Source organism: Furipterus horrens, unplaced genomic scaffold, assembly GCF_987537825.1.
Source record: "Furipterus horrens unplaced genomic scaffold, mFurHor1.1.pri manual_scaffold_10, whole genome shotgun sequence".
In the NCBI taxonomy this organism is placed as follows: domain Eukaryota; kingdom Metazoa; phylum Chordata; class Mammalia; order Chiroptera; family Furipteridae; genus Furipterus; species Furipterus horrens.
In genome coordinates, this window is record NW_028327180.1 from 56,409,308 (window position 1) to 56,424,333 (window position 15,026).

Below are 15,026 nucleotides of genomic sequence, written 5' to 3' on the forward strand. Positions count from 1 at the left end.
GTCTCTTGAGGGGCTTCCTGGAACCGGATCTGCAGAAAGCCTGCAAAACCACTGGGCACAGAGGCAATGTATTTCACCACAGGACAAAAACTCTAAAAACACTTCATGAAAGACACAGGTTTCTCTTTTTTCTTCTTCTTCCTTTGCTGGAATGATGAGAAGGGGGACTGTTTTGCAGGGAGCAGAGGTGTGGGATCTCAGTGTTTCTGCACAGGAGGAGGGGCCCCCTCGCGGTGATGGGAGGGAGCCAGCAAAAAGGAACTAGGAACTCTCCTACTGGTGATGAGGCCTGGCACAGGGGGAGGCCTTCTGGCTCCCTGAGAAGGGGTAATGGGGCCTCTGAGGCGTCCCCAGTGGCTGCAGTGATGGCCAGAGACTTTCAGCTCTGTATCTAGTTTCTTCCCATTACATCTCAGCATTAAGATCCCATGGTTAGTGCCACTGCCTGGCCTGGCCAGAAGCTTTGGCCATTTTAAGACCCATATTTTAGGTGCCATGACCTGGGCAGGGTTGAGCCTCTCACGCCAATTGCCCTTCAGAGAGAAGCCTGAAGTCTGCCCTCTGAGCAGCCTTTATACAGGAGTTCCTGGAGTCCTATTTCAACCAATAGGACTGAAGCTTTCCCCATCCAATTGAAGCTGCACAGTTTGACCAACCAGAGTGGCTCTATTCTGACCAATCAGGACAGTACCTTTTAGACCAATCAAACCTGGAAAATTTGGAGTCCCTATCTGCATGAGGACAGACCAATCAGGGACCAGGAGCAGGGACTTCAATCTACTGCTCTCCCCCCAGAAAACCCCCACAAAATTTATTTGTAAAAATTGTGTATTTATTCTTACATGTTTGAACTTTAGTCACCTTCAAAGTACTCTCTGTTTGATGCAATATACCTATTGAGGCTTTTTTTTCCCCCACTGTTCAAAACAGTTTATAAACTTGTTAACTTCGATGCCTTTTAGTGCTTCTACCATTTTTTGTTTTACCTCTTCCACATCAACGAAACATTTCCCTATGAGGACTTTTTTCACTCATGGAAACAAGAAGTCACTCAGGATGAGATTGGGTGAATAGGGAGGGTGAGGCATGGGACTCATGCTGTTTTTGGTCAAAAACTGCTGAACACTCAGTGTGATGTGGACAGGTCCACTCATAAGTCACCCATCATGAAATAGGTGAATGCATTGAAGGAGTCTTAAAAAAAAAATTCACCAAAGCTAAATGCAGCCTCTCACAACAATGCCAGCTGGTACACTGACACAGATGGGCTCCTAGAACACTCGCCTGGTGGGGAAGCCTGGACTACACGGGGTCTGCCCTCCAGAAGAGAATTGCAGTTTTTGGTCCCCTACCTCGCATATAATCCAGGTCCCTCTGGTTCTGAGAGTGCACTTTCCCTTTGCACCTAATACTGCATTTCCTCGGCTGAGCTGAAACGGAAGATGTCTCACCAGGGCAGAAGATGCCTCACCTGAGCAGAGTGGAGGCAGAGCAGACCAGTAACAGGCCAGAGCTGTAGAGGTGTAACAGAACCCCTGGGCTGCTCCAATTGAAACAGAACCCACGGGCTGTTTAGTTAGGGGCCCGATTGCCCGCCGCCAGAATTATAACTCTCAATACCAGAGTTTAGTGAAAAGAAAAAGAATTGTTTATTTGCACATAGTTCTGCCTCCCCCTCCCAGACCTGGCCAGTCTTAGGAAAGTCAGAAACACCGTTTCCCTACTTCCTAGGCACAGTTCAGCTTTATCAGCGGCTGCCAATCACTCAATCTGATTGGGGAGGTCCTTTCTGTGCTGTGGTGCCTTCCAGCTCTCAATGCAGGACCGCCTGGATTCTCAGCCTCCTTGTAAACTGCCTTCTTCCTGCAAACCGCATGGTGAGAGCCTCTTCTTAAAGCAGCCTGGAGACCCCCTCCACCAAGCCACATGGAGGGAGCGCGCGAGCTAAAATGTCCGCAGCTGCTTATATATCCCTGACTGCATCCTCTGACGCCATGGGTGTTGCAGCCAGTTCTGACCATTCACAGAACCTGACGCAGGCTCTGTAGGCTCCTTCCGTACCATCCCACAGTCCAAGACCCCTCCCATCTTCCTGGGCCTTGGAAGTTTCAAAGCGGATCTTTGTGCAACAAAGTTTCCAGCCACTAGCCCCAGACATGCAAGGCATCCTGAAAGCTGCTTCCTTTTCCCTATCTCCCAGCTGCAAACTCTGGGGTTTGTTTTTGGACTCCCCTGTTTCTGTAACAGAGGGCCTGGCCTGGGACTGCCTCACCTCCTGCTGTTCTCACAGCTGTGCTGAATGACAATTGAGCTGTTTTGCACAAATAAAGTCCTTCTTCACCATACTCCAAATTGTGGATTCCCCAGGTCCTCACCACCTATGTTGAGTAGAACCTACAGCCTGTGTCTCCCTGTGGGAGTGTTGATTGAGCATGGATCCCCGAGCCTCCAAACTTTTGTTTTTTCACTTCTAGGCAGAACTGATTCCTGTGGCAGTAGGACAACTTTGTGTGAAACATGGCAATGAAAACACTGCCTGGAAACCGCCCACTTTTTTCCTGTTTTGCCTGACGCAGCTGCCTAACAGGGTGTGAGTGTGCAGTGTGTGTGTGTGGAGGGATGTTCAAGAGACAGCAAGAACGACTCCCCAAAAGCTGTCCAGCAGCCACGTTCTGTTCGATCAGTGTTCCCCTGACATTTTGCTTACCAAGGCCACTCCTGGCCAGGACTGTCAGCGCATCTGATGAAGCGGCTGCTCCTGCTGTTTGCCAACAGCGGGGGAGGACAGAGCTGCTGTTTTCAGAGGTCCCTTGGCAAGGTCATTAAGACCTTACAGCTTCTTATGGTCTGTATCCAGGTCCTCAGAGGGCAGGAAGAGTCCAGGTCCAGCTCCCAGCTGTTCAGAGCTTATTTGTCTGGAGGGAGCACAGTGAACCCTCACTGCGTTGGTCTGCTTGTAGCCTGCAGTGAGGGCAGGGCCTGCCAGAGTGTGACCTCAAAGGGCAGAAGAACTGATTTCTGTGTGGCCACCAGGGGCAGGAATGGCTCCGATGAAGTCTGTGCTGGCACATGTGGCCTGGAAGCCAGAGGTGGAGCAGATCTCTACCCCTCCCTTTAGAATAAGGCACCATTTTCGACCAGAACTGGGAGGGCACGGAGGAAGACATTGTTTTTCTTAATGTCCCTGCTCTTAGGCATGCATGGTGATTTGTGACACCCAAGAGGACCAGGAAAGATTCCCATCTCTTTCTGCACCTCACATCCTTGGGAAGTTTTTAAGGGGGTGGAGGGCCCAAGTTCATTCTGAATTGTCTCCATCCCTAGATTAGGGTTGCAACTCCATGTCTTCAGGGACCGGCCTGGTAACAACCCAGAGCAATAGACAGGAGAGGACATTAGGGAGTGGTGGGGACTGTGTCAGCAGAAGAGCGTGAGCCAGACCTAAAGACATTCAAGTTCAACTCAAAGCAGACACACACGACATACATGGAACAAGTGTGGGAGCTGAGCTGGCCTGTAGTCTTTGGTCTCTCTCTTTGTGGTCTAGAATTGTGAGAAATGCTCACAATAAAAACTGGGACACAGGACTTGAGCAGTAAAGCGAGGTGTTTATTCACGAGTCTGCAGAGCCGGGCGCACCCTCAGCCAGGAGAATGTGCGCGCCAAGTAGACAAAGATGGCTGGTTTTATAGTCTTAGCTTCGCCACCCTAAAGCTCCCCCGCCCTGAAATTGCCCTGAAAGTGATTAGCTTCCTGCCCTGAATGTGATTAGCCTGCTTGCCCTAACACAATTAGCTCCCCCTCACCCCTCTCCTTCTTCCCCGTTTCTCCATTACTGGTTACTCCGGAGTTACACTCTAACACGATTATCTAAATGCCTCGATTGTGATTTGTGAATATGCCAATGCTGTCAACTCCCCTCTCAGAGACCCTCTAATTACATTTGCCCTTTGTTATTACTGATTTTGTACTGGTTTGGGAGTCACTATTACCTTGTTTCCTACAGAATGAATAAGTAGATGAGCAAAGAACTTCTGGGGATTTCTGTGCCTACATTTCACATGCAGAAGGAAGAAGAGGACCAGAGGGAGAGGCAAGAACCAGTGGGTGGCGCAGCATTTTCTAGAAGAGGAACAGGAGAGATCTGAGCCATGGAGGTATGAAGAAATAGGTGTCTTCTTTGTTTCTTTTAAAAAAGATTTCATATATTCGTTTTTAGAGAGATGGGAGGGGAGGGAGAAAGAGGGAGAGAAACATCAATGTGCAAGAGAAACATTGATCGGATTGGTTGCCTCTCACACGCCCCCAACTGGGGACCTGGCTGGCAACCCAGGTACGTGGCCTGACTGAAAATCAAACTGGTGACCTTTTGATTTGCAGAAGGACATCCAACCCACTGAGCCAAACAGGTGTACACGAAGCTGGGAGAAGCCCATAAGGACCCTGCGTGAGGATCCAACAACTGTAAGATTTGATGCATGTGTGCCGGATTCATCCACTCTGCCTCACACGGTGTCATTGTGGGGACGAAAAGATGGGCTGGTCAAGCTTGGTGGTCTGTTTCCCACTCATGGGGGAGTCTCTATCTGGGTGGAGCCCCAGAAGGCTGGGGGTAATGCAGGTGTGTCAGGGAGACAAAGCCTCTTCCAAAAAGTGTCCTAGAACTGGTATTCCAAAGCATGTAGAGAATTTAGTACATGGGCCCATCAGAACAAACCACGTCTTGCAAAGTGTCGCTCCTTCTTGCTTTCCCTTCCGCCCCTAACAGCATCACAGTGAAGGTCTCATCACTTGCCCAACACATATGCTCATCAGCTTCAGCTGCAGCGCCTTTGGCAGGGAATAGTATCTAGAATTTGATTTTTAAATTTTGTTTTATTTTTGGCAGGTACATTTGACTTATGGAGAGATGTTGGCTTTTCATTTATGGTGATGATTTAAAGTATCCTTTAAGAACTTCAGTATAGTATGAAGTACTATGTAAAGAAATAATGATGGTGCTGGGAAGAGCGCTGAGGCCATAAACCTGGCAGGGGAGTGAGTGAGATTCTAGATCATGACCTGTGAAGTCTGGGAGGCTGCAAGTTGGGTGTCTTTCATCTTTTGAGGAGAATGAAAGCATGATAGTCACAAGGGGAATGAATAGAAGGATCCCCTGGGTTCCAAGACATTGCTGGACTCGACTCTGGGCTGCCTGATTTCCTCAATCTTCAGGAGTCAACCCGTGCCACTTCTTATAGGAAGTCCTCCAGGATGCCTATCTCTGGAGTCATCTTTCTTCCCATACACTGATCACCATCCACCTTCCTCTGGAACCAGCTGTGTTATCAGAGGTCACAAAAGTAGATGCCTGCTGGGGCCCCACTGCAAGCTGAAGGGCATATGCCTCATTTAAGGGTTAATAAGCAGAAATGGGGGCCAGTGTGGCCACATGTTCCAATTTCTCAAGAGTAGTCAGAAATCTAAGGTCTTATGTGAAATTCACCACTTTTAATGTACACAACAAATGTTCACCATGTGTAGGGACTGGATGCTGCCTCAGCACCCTTGGGTGACATGGTGGGAAGCTTGCAGGTGAAGATGGTTGTCAAGGTGCAGTGCCCTCAAGCCCAGGTCCTGAAAATGATGGGAACAAGGAGATGAAACCACAGCTAGAGTGGGTTAAGTCATGTGTTCCCCTGTAAGACCCAGCTCTCCTGGCTGGCGAGGAGGACCTGAGTCATTCCTCCCTGCCTGACAAAAGCCAGCCCCAAAGGCCTGGGCACCCTCTGGGGAAGCGGGGCAAAAGTCTGGGATCACATAGCAGAGATGTTGCAATGGGATTCCCAGGCAGACCTGGGTAAAAAGGTCACTGTGTTGGGGACAGCAGGCCTAGTAGGATAGTGACCCAGGCTCAAGACCTTGCCAGAGAACAGGTATTCCAGCTGGGATGGGCTTTGACAGCAAACCTGCTCCAGGATGGAGAGGCTTGCCTGGGATTCTGAGTTGGAATAGATGTGTAGAAAGCAGAAAGGCTATTTTAGGCAGCCCTGGAGGAGAGCAAAGTACATGAGACTGCATGTCCATGTGGGATTCAGGACAGGGGAGGGCTGCAGCCTCGCTGTGCTCTTGGGTGGACGGCCGGGCCTGGATGAGGGAAGCTGGACTCCCAGGCTGCAGTGGAGGGATGGACGGGGACTTCAGGCAGAGAGAAGTTGGGGGCTGAGGGAGCCTTGCCTCTGTCTGGGAGGGTAGGAGTTGGTTTCTGGGGTGACCCCTGCAGTGAGTGCATCCTCCTAGGAAAGCGTCTTCCGGCCCCTGGGGTCTCTGTCCTAGGCCTCCCCACCCCCACCCCTCCCTGAACCCTGTCCTGCCCCAGGGCGCAGAGGTAGGGCCAGGCAGTCTCTTGCGCCCCAAGACTAATGGGTGGGACCCAGGGCACCGAAGAGGGCTCTGGATGACCCAGCGGACGCGGTCCTCCCAGGTTGTATGCCACGAGGGCGCAGGGCAAGCCTAGAGTGGCCAGCGGCGGGACTCCCCAGGAACGACCGGAGGCGCTTCTCCGCCGCTGCCTCGGGGTGTCTCTGCTTGACTATGAAGGAGTGTGTGTGTGGGGGGGGCGGAGAAGGTGAGGTGGGGGATGGAGGGGGGCGGCGGCTGCCGCGCCAAGAAACGCCGGGTCACCGCAGGCTGAGGCACCCGCCGTCCCCGCCTTCCCCGCTCTAGCCTTCTTCCTCCCGCCCGCCTCCCTCGCTCGCTCCTTCCCTCCCTCTCTCCGCCTCTCCTCCGCGCTCCCCGCCCTCCCCTCCGTGTCTCGCCTCCTCCGCCCCGCGCCCTGCGGTGCAGCAGCTGCAGGCGGCTCCAGCTGCCCCCAGATGTGGGCTGGGCGGCGCGTGGGGAACTTTCGCGCCGACTGTGAGTACGGGGCCCGGGTTGCGGTCCGGCTGCCATGGATCTGCCGGCGGGCGCCCATCTCCGCCTGCTCTGCCTCGCGCTGCTGCTACTGTCGCCGGCGCTTCTGCTGCTGCCGCCGCCCGCGGACGCCCGGCTCGCAGCCACCGCCCCCCCAGGTAGGTGCGGCACGCCCCTACCCCCGCGACCCTCATTGGCCAGTCCCGCCCCGCGCGACTCACCGCCCCCTCCCCAGGCAGCGTCCGGCAGCACTTGGGCAAACTCCGAGCGCCCCGCCCCGGGCCAAGTTGGCCAACTTCAGGCCGGGTTGGTCGCGCCCGGGGTGCCCCCACGGCGCTCCCGGGCGTTTCGGGCCAGGGGTAACGCCGCAGCCTTCGCGGCTGTCTGGACGCCGAGCTTGGAGGTGGAGGGCCGGGAAAGCCCCACGGCGAAGCTCGCAGAGCCAGCCCCAGCAGGTCCAGGGGAGCCAGGGCCAGGCGACGCCTGGGCTGGCGTCCGGGGATGCTCGGGAGGAGCCGAGCGCCGATCGCGCCGCCTGGGGCCCTGAGGATTGGTTTGGGCGCCCCAAAGAGGATCCCCGAAGATCCGAGGGACCCTGCTCCACCCCTCCGGCAGCCGGCTCTGCGGGAGCTGGACACGGCGGACAGGCCGCCTGTGTCCAGGGAAGCCGAGTTCTTGGCGCCTCAGGAGCCACTGGAAGGGTAGAGGCGCACGGGTAGGGGGCAACCGGGCTTGGCTTCTGGTGGCCCCACGTCCTGCCAAGGACGGTATGTTCACGGGGGTGGGGGTGGCCCTCTGACGCGGCGTCCCCTGGGGAACTGTGAGGAGCTCGCAGAGCCTCAGCAGAAAACGGGGCAAATAGCAAAACTCTGGGCGTACAGGGTCCCAGAGCGGAACTGCCCGGGGCGGCAGGGCTCAGAAAAGGTGGCCGTGTTAACTCTTCTTCCCCGTTGGCAGAATGCCGGGGAGTGCAGGCTAGTTTCTGGGGTTTGCCTGGAGGAATGCCCCTCCTTTCTCAGTGGGGGCGGGGCTAGGGGTTATGGGGCTCAGCGAGGGGCTGGGAGCTCCCAGTTCTCGGCAGCTCTGATGCCCCTTTCTGTTGCAGACTGGCCCTTGGGGCACGGAGCGGAGCGCATCCTGGCGGTGCCGGTGCGCACTGACGCCCAGGGCCGCTTGGTGTCTCACGTGGTGTCGGTGACGACTGCCCAGGCCGGGGTTCGGGCCCGCAGGGCTGCACCTATCCAGACTCCCGGCTTCCCTGGTGGCAGAGAGGACACTGAAGGCCGCCTCTTCTACAATGTCACGGTCTTCGGCCGAGACTTGCACCTGCGGCTGCAGCCCAACTCCCGCCTCGTGGCGCCCGGGGCCACGGTGGAGTGGCAGAGTGAGTCAGGCGCCGCCCGCGTGGAGCCCCTGCTTGGGACTTGCGTCTACACTGGAAATGTGGCCGGCCTGACTGAAGCCTCCTCCGTGGCGCTCAGCAATTGCGACGGCCTGGTGAGTGGGTGCTTTTCCCTCTTTTTCTGTCCATGGCTCTTGTCTGGGCTTAGGAAGCCCATTAACTGGGTGTCCCCTGGGAGACCAGGGCCTGCCCTGAGTGTCTTCTGTGCTTAGGGCCACGGGGCATCGACTGAAGGGGTTGGCTGGACGGCAAATCATTTTCATTGGCGGGAGGGGTGATTTATATCGGAGGACGCCCAGGGTCTCCAAAGCGCTGATCAAGGGTCTCCTTTCAGCCTGCTGGCACAGATCTTGGTCTGACATCCAGATATGTGTATACCTCTATGAGTGTGTGCACACGTGTTGGGAATGTCGCTGTGCACTAACGAGTGTCTGTGCATCTGTGCCAACGTGCGAATGTGCCGTTGAGTCTTGTGCACGTGTGTATCTGTAGGCTTTGCTCATTCGTGTGTAGCTGAGTGTGTTACCCAGTGCACTTTAGTATGTGTGATGTGTATGGGAGGGCAGTTATGCATGGTGGCAGTCAGTCTCCTGGTTTCTGTGGGTGCGGGTAGTGCTGGCCCAGGAATCAGGCAGGTGCTGAGATGCCCAGTTATGCCTCTGCCCCTGGCTGACCGGGAGCCACTGATTTTTATGCTGTGGTTTCCTGCTGAACTTCAGCTGGTTGTTTGAATAGTCAGCTTTCTCTCTCTATTTTGAGCCAAGGGGAACATTTGAAAATGCAGGCTCTGGGGTCCATAGGGCAGTCCCTAAAGGGCAGACTAGAGGCTAGGGGGTGACCCTCCTGAGACTGCCTAGCCCACCCAGTGTGACTGGAGCCCTGGGAAGTGCGCCTACTTCGGGTGGCCCAGAGGGAGCATGACTTGTCATAAGGGCCTCAGAGGAAGATGGATCGATGCTCAGGGAGGCTGCTGACATTGGCGGTGCTCTGTCCGGATGCCCCGGGGCCTGGCACAGGGCAGGAGCCACTGCAGTGTTCTATTTTGGAGTGGGTGTGTGGTGGTCAGGCCGACTGTGCTGGCCAGACATCCAGGCCGCCCACTGGGGGTTCTGCTCTAATTGCTGCTCAGAAGCCTCCTGCTCCAAGGGAGTGGCCACTCTCACAGCCCTGCTGCCTCTGAGCCCCAGGTCCTCAGGCTTGTCCTACTGGCTGCAGAGCCAGCAATTACCCCAGAGGCCTGCAACCCCTGGTATTCTTTTTACGGAGACACAGGAAATGTCACTTGTTGCTTCAGAAAATCACTGCCTTTGGCTGGATTTGGTTAGAACCTGGGCATATTGCAAGCAGCTGTCAGTGTCCTTGGGGGAGTTTGGTTAATGTGGAGGAGCCCTCTATGCCCGGTGATCTCTGAGGATGTCCCTGGCCTCATAGGTGTGTCTCTTTACTCTGGAGGTAAATTATAGGAAATGGGTGCTAGGGACTTTGGGGTGGGGTGTATGGGCTGGGAAGAGATATGTGGATGCCTTTTGTTGGTGGGCCAGCTCCCATGTACTAGTTAATGCCCAGTGGAGAGTGTTTCAGGGGGACTTCGTCACTATCATTCATTCATTCAGTTCATTCAGTGATTCATTTGTTCAACCAGCACCTCTAGTGTGTTGGTCCACTGTGCTGGTCAGAGATGGGGCTGGCCTGCTGCCTCCTCGGGACTCACACACTCGGCCACTGGGGGCTACTTGAAGAATGTCAGTGGGGAGCAACGCAGGTTGGCAATCCCAGGAGAGGGGAGAGGTACCAGGTGTGCCTTGGCCGGTCAGGACAGGTACGGGGAGCTGTCAGACGTATTGGACAGACACCAGCCAGGCTGGAAAGAAGAGTAGAGCTGGAAGAGGGGCAGGGCCTTCCTGGATGGCCTTGAAGGCTGTCAGTGGGAATGTCCTAGAGACAGTGGGGTGGCATTGTGACTTCTCTTTCTTTCCTGTGGCTGGCTGCATTGGTTCTGATTTTGTACCAATCAATTTCTTAACCCTTAAAGCCCCTCTGTGTATCAGTGCCCATGTGATAAGGGCTTTGACCCTGCAGGAGAGGGGTCCTCATGCCCAGTTTACAGCTGGGCAGCTGAGACCCAGCCCCTGATGGCAGGAGTCTGGCCTGGTCCTCTCCAGCCCCCTCTTCCACGGCGCTCCCAAGTCTGGTGATGACAACCACTGTGATGTGCTAGCAGGAGATGTACTTCCTGTGCACGTCCCTCAGTAGGCCTTCCGTGGCTAAGTGCATAGCATCCTCCCAGCAGCCCCAGCCCCAAACCAACATGCCACATGGAGCCCCTTCCTGTGCAGCTCCTGCTCTTCCTTCACAGGAAGTGAAACATGTCCAAGCAGGTGTGATGCTGATCCCCAGAGATCTTGCCATAAAGTGCCGATTCTGATTTGGCACCTCTGTCCCCCGTTGCCGAGGTTCCTAGCTTCTCAGGAGCTCTGTGCTGATGGTCCCAGCCTCAGACTGTGCTTTGAGAAGCAGGGCTCTGCGGCCCCATTTCTGCACAACAGCTCTGCGGGCTTGTAACTCAAGTTGCTCTGAGCAAACAGGGTTCAGTGGATGCCAGGTGCGGGAAATGTGCCTTGCATTCATTCAGCCTGAGAGATTTCAGGGGTCCATGGGCTCTCTGAGAAGTTCTGTAATGAAGAAACCTCTTGAACTCTGTGAATGCAGTGCTTCCCACACAGACGGGACTGTGGATCCCCACTCTGAAGAACGTGTGGAGCTAGCTTTCCTGGACACCATGCGGTAGAGCTATGGATCAGGGCTCAGTAGGCCGCTGCAGTCTGACAACTTCAGTTTCGATACTTCAGTGAGACCAGCCTCTACCATGAGCCACAGAAGACTTCAGGCCTATTGTCCTGGCCCTGAACTGGGACATACAGGTGCTCATCCATTTGCCTGCCCCCTGAGTTTTTTTCTCTTCTTTAAAGGAAGACTATAGTAGCTTTGTTCACCATGGACAGCAGTCTCCTGATCGATTTGGTATGAAGGGATTCTTACATCACTGTATTGGTCAGGATCCTCTCAGTTACAAGTGACAGAAAACTCCAATCAAATTAGTGTAAACAGAAGTGGGAAGTTATTAGCTCACATAATAGTAAGTCTTCGGGCATAGCTCAATCCAGGGGCTCCTGCCAGGCCATGACGACACTTGCTGTCTCTTGCATCCACCTTCCTGTGTGTTTGTTGGCTTTGTTGTCAGGTGGAACCCTTCTGTGGTGCGTCAAGAGGCCTCAGCAGTGCCAGGCTGACATCTTTTCCTGATTATTCCAGCTGAGTCCTTATATCACTCCAGCCACGCTGAGGTCACATGATCCATGTGAACCAGGACATAGGGTTTGCAGTACTCCATTGATAGAGAGTGTGAGAGGTGCTGCTCCCCCAAATGATATGAGGGTGGGACCCTGGGCCTGCCAAAGTGAAAATTCTATTGGAGTCAGGTAGAGATGGTGACTCAAGAAATGCCACATGAAGACATGCTCCCTAAGACATCATCCCCTTTTTTTCAGAGAGGCTGGGAAAAGGAAGGTGCCCCAGTTCTTCCACAGCCACTCAACAAGTTGTTCATAATATTTACAGGGGAAGGTTAAAGTTAGCCTTTTTGTGATTTTGAGGAGATACTGCTCAGAAAAGGGTTCTTGTACATCACATTGCTGTGGAACACTGTTCTAGTACTTCTCAGGCCACAGGACAGGTGTGCTGGTCTCATATCATCCTCAAACACCCAATGAGGAGGCTGTTGGCATAAAAAGTAATAATAGAGCATGACAGGTCCTGTGCCCCCACTTGGCACCACATTCCCTGTAAGCACCTTAGGCTGCATTCCCTTGTTTAACCCTCATAGCACCCCATGGCTGATGGCTGTTATTATCCCCATTCTACAGATGGATAATCTGAGGCTCCAAAGCCAAGATAGCTTGCTTCAAGCTTCACAGCCAGCATCGGAACACATGTCTGTCTGACTCTGAGACTGTGCTCACTACATTTTATTGCCTCTTTTGCATGCAAACAAAAAGTATAAAAGTGAAGAGATGCATTTCTTTGAAACATTTCTACCTTTCCTCTTTGACTCCTGGAGGCTGCCTGAGCTAGAAGTGTTGACCTTTGTCAGTGTGAGTGAGTGGAAGCTGGGGGCAGGCCTAGGGACCAAGTGGCCTGCTGATAAGCCGCTGACCTACTCTGGGCTCTTTGCAGACAGCCTGAGTCCTCACTGCTGGGTGACGATAGTGGGGCTGGAAACACCTTGCCCCACCCCTGTCCCATGCAGTGCAGCTCCAGCAATCACTTCAGCCTGGCGTCTCTGTCCAGGCAGGGCCAGCGGTTGCATGGTGGGAAGGGTCTAGTCTCTGAAGCCTTTTTCCATCCTGGAGCCTGAGGAGGGGGTGTATGCAGAGCCCCCATTGTATAGCCAAGATTTAGAGAAGCTGCTGCCCTGTGGGCTGGGGCTCCCCTGATGGGCTGCCATCCTGGCCAGGCACTTTGTCTGTTTAGTCTTGCTGGATAGTAAGAGTTCACTAAAGGCTACAGAGAGAAGTCATTCACTGGCCCAAGGGACCGAGATAAGTTTGATTTTTCCTAACAAGGCTGCTGCCTTTGAGGCCACACTCTAAACTGCAGCTGGCTCAGGTGCTGGAGTGGGGCCAGTAGGTGCAGCAGGCTCAGGCTGTGGGGCTGGGGGTGCCAGGTGTCTGGGACTTGCAGCTAGCTGCTCCTTGTAGGGTCTTCCTTCTCTTGTTCTGTCTTGGCACTGTGTGGAGAGCAGTGAGAGGGTCTCAGGCTCACCAAAGAGGGGCTGTAGGAACTTGCAGGGTCTCTAGGTATCAGGTCTCCTCAGGCCAGAGGAGCAGAGGCACCTGCTTGGTCCTTGCTCTTGGTGGTCTCGGTCTTCTCCATGGTGTATTACACTCCTTGTTTAAAACTCATTCAGCTTAAGTGACAGAAAACCAGCTTACAGTGATGGAACCAACAAGGGATATTATGGGCTCATTTATCCTTGGGGTCCTAAGGAGGGCCAGCTTTAGACATGGCTGGATCCAGGGGTTTTGGGATGGTTTCAGAACATGCTCTCTCTGCAATCTCTGAGAAATGGAGAGCTCTCCATTGTGGATGGTCCCTGCTGGAGTCTAGGAACGGCTCTGATTGGCTCTGCTTAGGGTATAGGCCCAAACCCCACTTCTTACCCGCTTTTGGCTTTGAGAGTGAGGATCAGATCCCTAAACTCCGATGGATTGGGGTTTCATCATAAAAGCAAGAGGAAGGACAGGTATACCAGGCAGATGAAAAATGGTTGCTGCCATACTCCACCTGGACTCCAGGCCACCATGTCTGGCCCAGAGCTCCAGACTTGCCTGTCCAGCTGCCTCTGGGACTTCTTCCTTGGTGACCCCATACTTCTGAAATGGAACATGGATGTCTCCACTCTCTCCAGACCTCAGCCTTTACTGGGACCGGAATCCCAGAATCCTAGGCATCTTTGGACTTCATCCCAGTCCAGCTCTCCACCACGCCTTACCCAAGCCCTGTCTCTGGTTCCTGTGTTCCTCAGTTTCTCTTAACTGGTCATTTCTCAGCCACTCTTTTGCCACATGGCAGCCAGACTGATTTTTGTAAACCATACATTAAATTATACCACACCATTGCTTAAGACTTTTCCATGGCTCTTGCTACTCTTAAAAAATAAATTTAAACCTGGCAAAAAAAAATAAAAAAATAAAAAATCCAAAACCACTGAGCTGGCATTCAAGGCCCCCCATGACCTGGCCCAGTAGTCTCCAGCCTTATTTGTCTCTGTGTCCCCCTCGTGCCTGTGCTTCCGTCACACTGAGAGTTTCATTCCTCCAGTGCTGGACACTCCCAGCTCAGGGCCTGTGCACCAACTGCACCCTCACCAGGGTCTCTCACTGCTCTCTCCACTTGGCTCACTCTGTAGGTTTCAGCTAAATGGTACTTCATGCAGCAAGCTGCACCAGACACTCACATCCATGTTGCACTCTCTGCTTCTGGGTAACTTGTACCGTGGGCGACTTGTACCTGGCAAAGTCCACAGGACCCAGGTCGAGCTGGGCAAAGCTCAGCAGGGACCCATGAAATGTGAGTGCCTGGGAGGGGGAACCAGAACCCAGTGCAGGGATTGGGGTCAGAATCACCACTAAGACTCTGTGCCCGCAGTGCCCAGGGCTGGCCCGTCTCTTTTTGTCTGCTTCGCTGCAAACCCCAGAATGTCCACACTCAGTGGGGCAGGCTCCCTTGAAGAATGGCCCCAAACTATCTCCTTTCACACAGGAAAGCTCTTGTGAACACATGTGGTGTTGCATGTTTTTCCTGTCTTCCACATCCCCTTGGGGGTCTCTAAAATTCAAGTTCAAAACTCCTGGTTTAAATCAAACTAAGTAAGGGAGGGAAGCACCCTCAGGCCTGTATGGGGAAGGGTGGACCTTGAGCTCAGCTCTGACAAGTTACCACGTGACTCTGGGCAAATCCCACCACCAACCTCAGTTTGTCCACGTGAAGACTAAAGCCAAACATTTCTGGGACCCTCCTAGGCAACTCCAGGTGTCTTAGGGACCAGACACAAGTGAGGGGACACAGTTGGCAGAGGGAGAAGTGGGGACCCTAGTGAGCCCAGGTCCTGCTTTCTGTGGGAATGTGGGTTCCTTGCTGCCTGACCCTCTAATGTTTCTTCAGAGAAGCTGCA

At 53.8% G+C, this 15,026-nt stretch overlaps 1 protein-coding gene across 1 annotated transcript in view; it reads left to right on the plus strand.

Annotated features, from left to right (window-relative positions):
* Positions 1 to 6,798: 6,798 nt before the first annotated feature.
* The window catches only part of ADAMTS2 (ADAM metallopeptidase with thrombospondin type 1 motif 2), a 280,657-nt gene continuing 272,429 nt past the window's right edge, over positions 6,799 to 15,026 (plus strand). The window contains exons 1-2 of the mRNA XM_090290344.1: positions 6,799 to 7,049; positions 7,997 to 8,388. Of these exons, the coding sequence (XP_090146470.1) occupies positions 6,929 to 7,049; positions 7,997 to 8,388 (513 nt within the window). The 5' untranslated portion in view covers positions 6,799 to 6,928. The remainder of the gene's footprint in view (positions 7,050 to 7,996; positions 8,389 to 15,026) is intronic.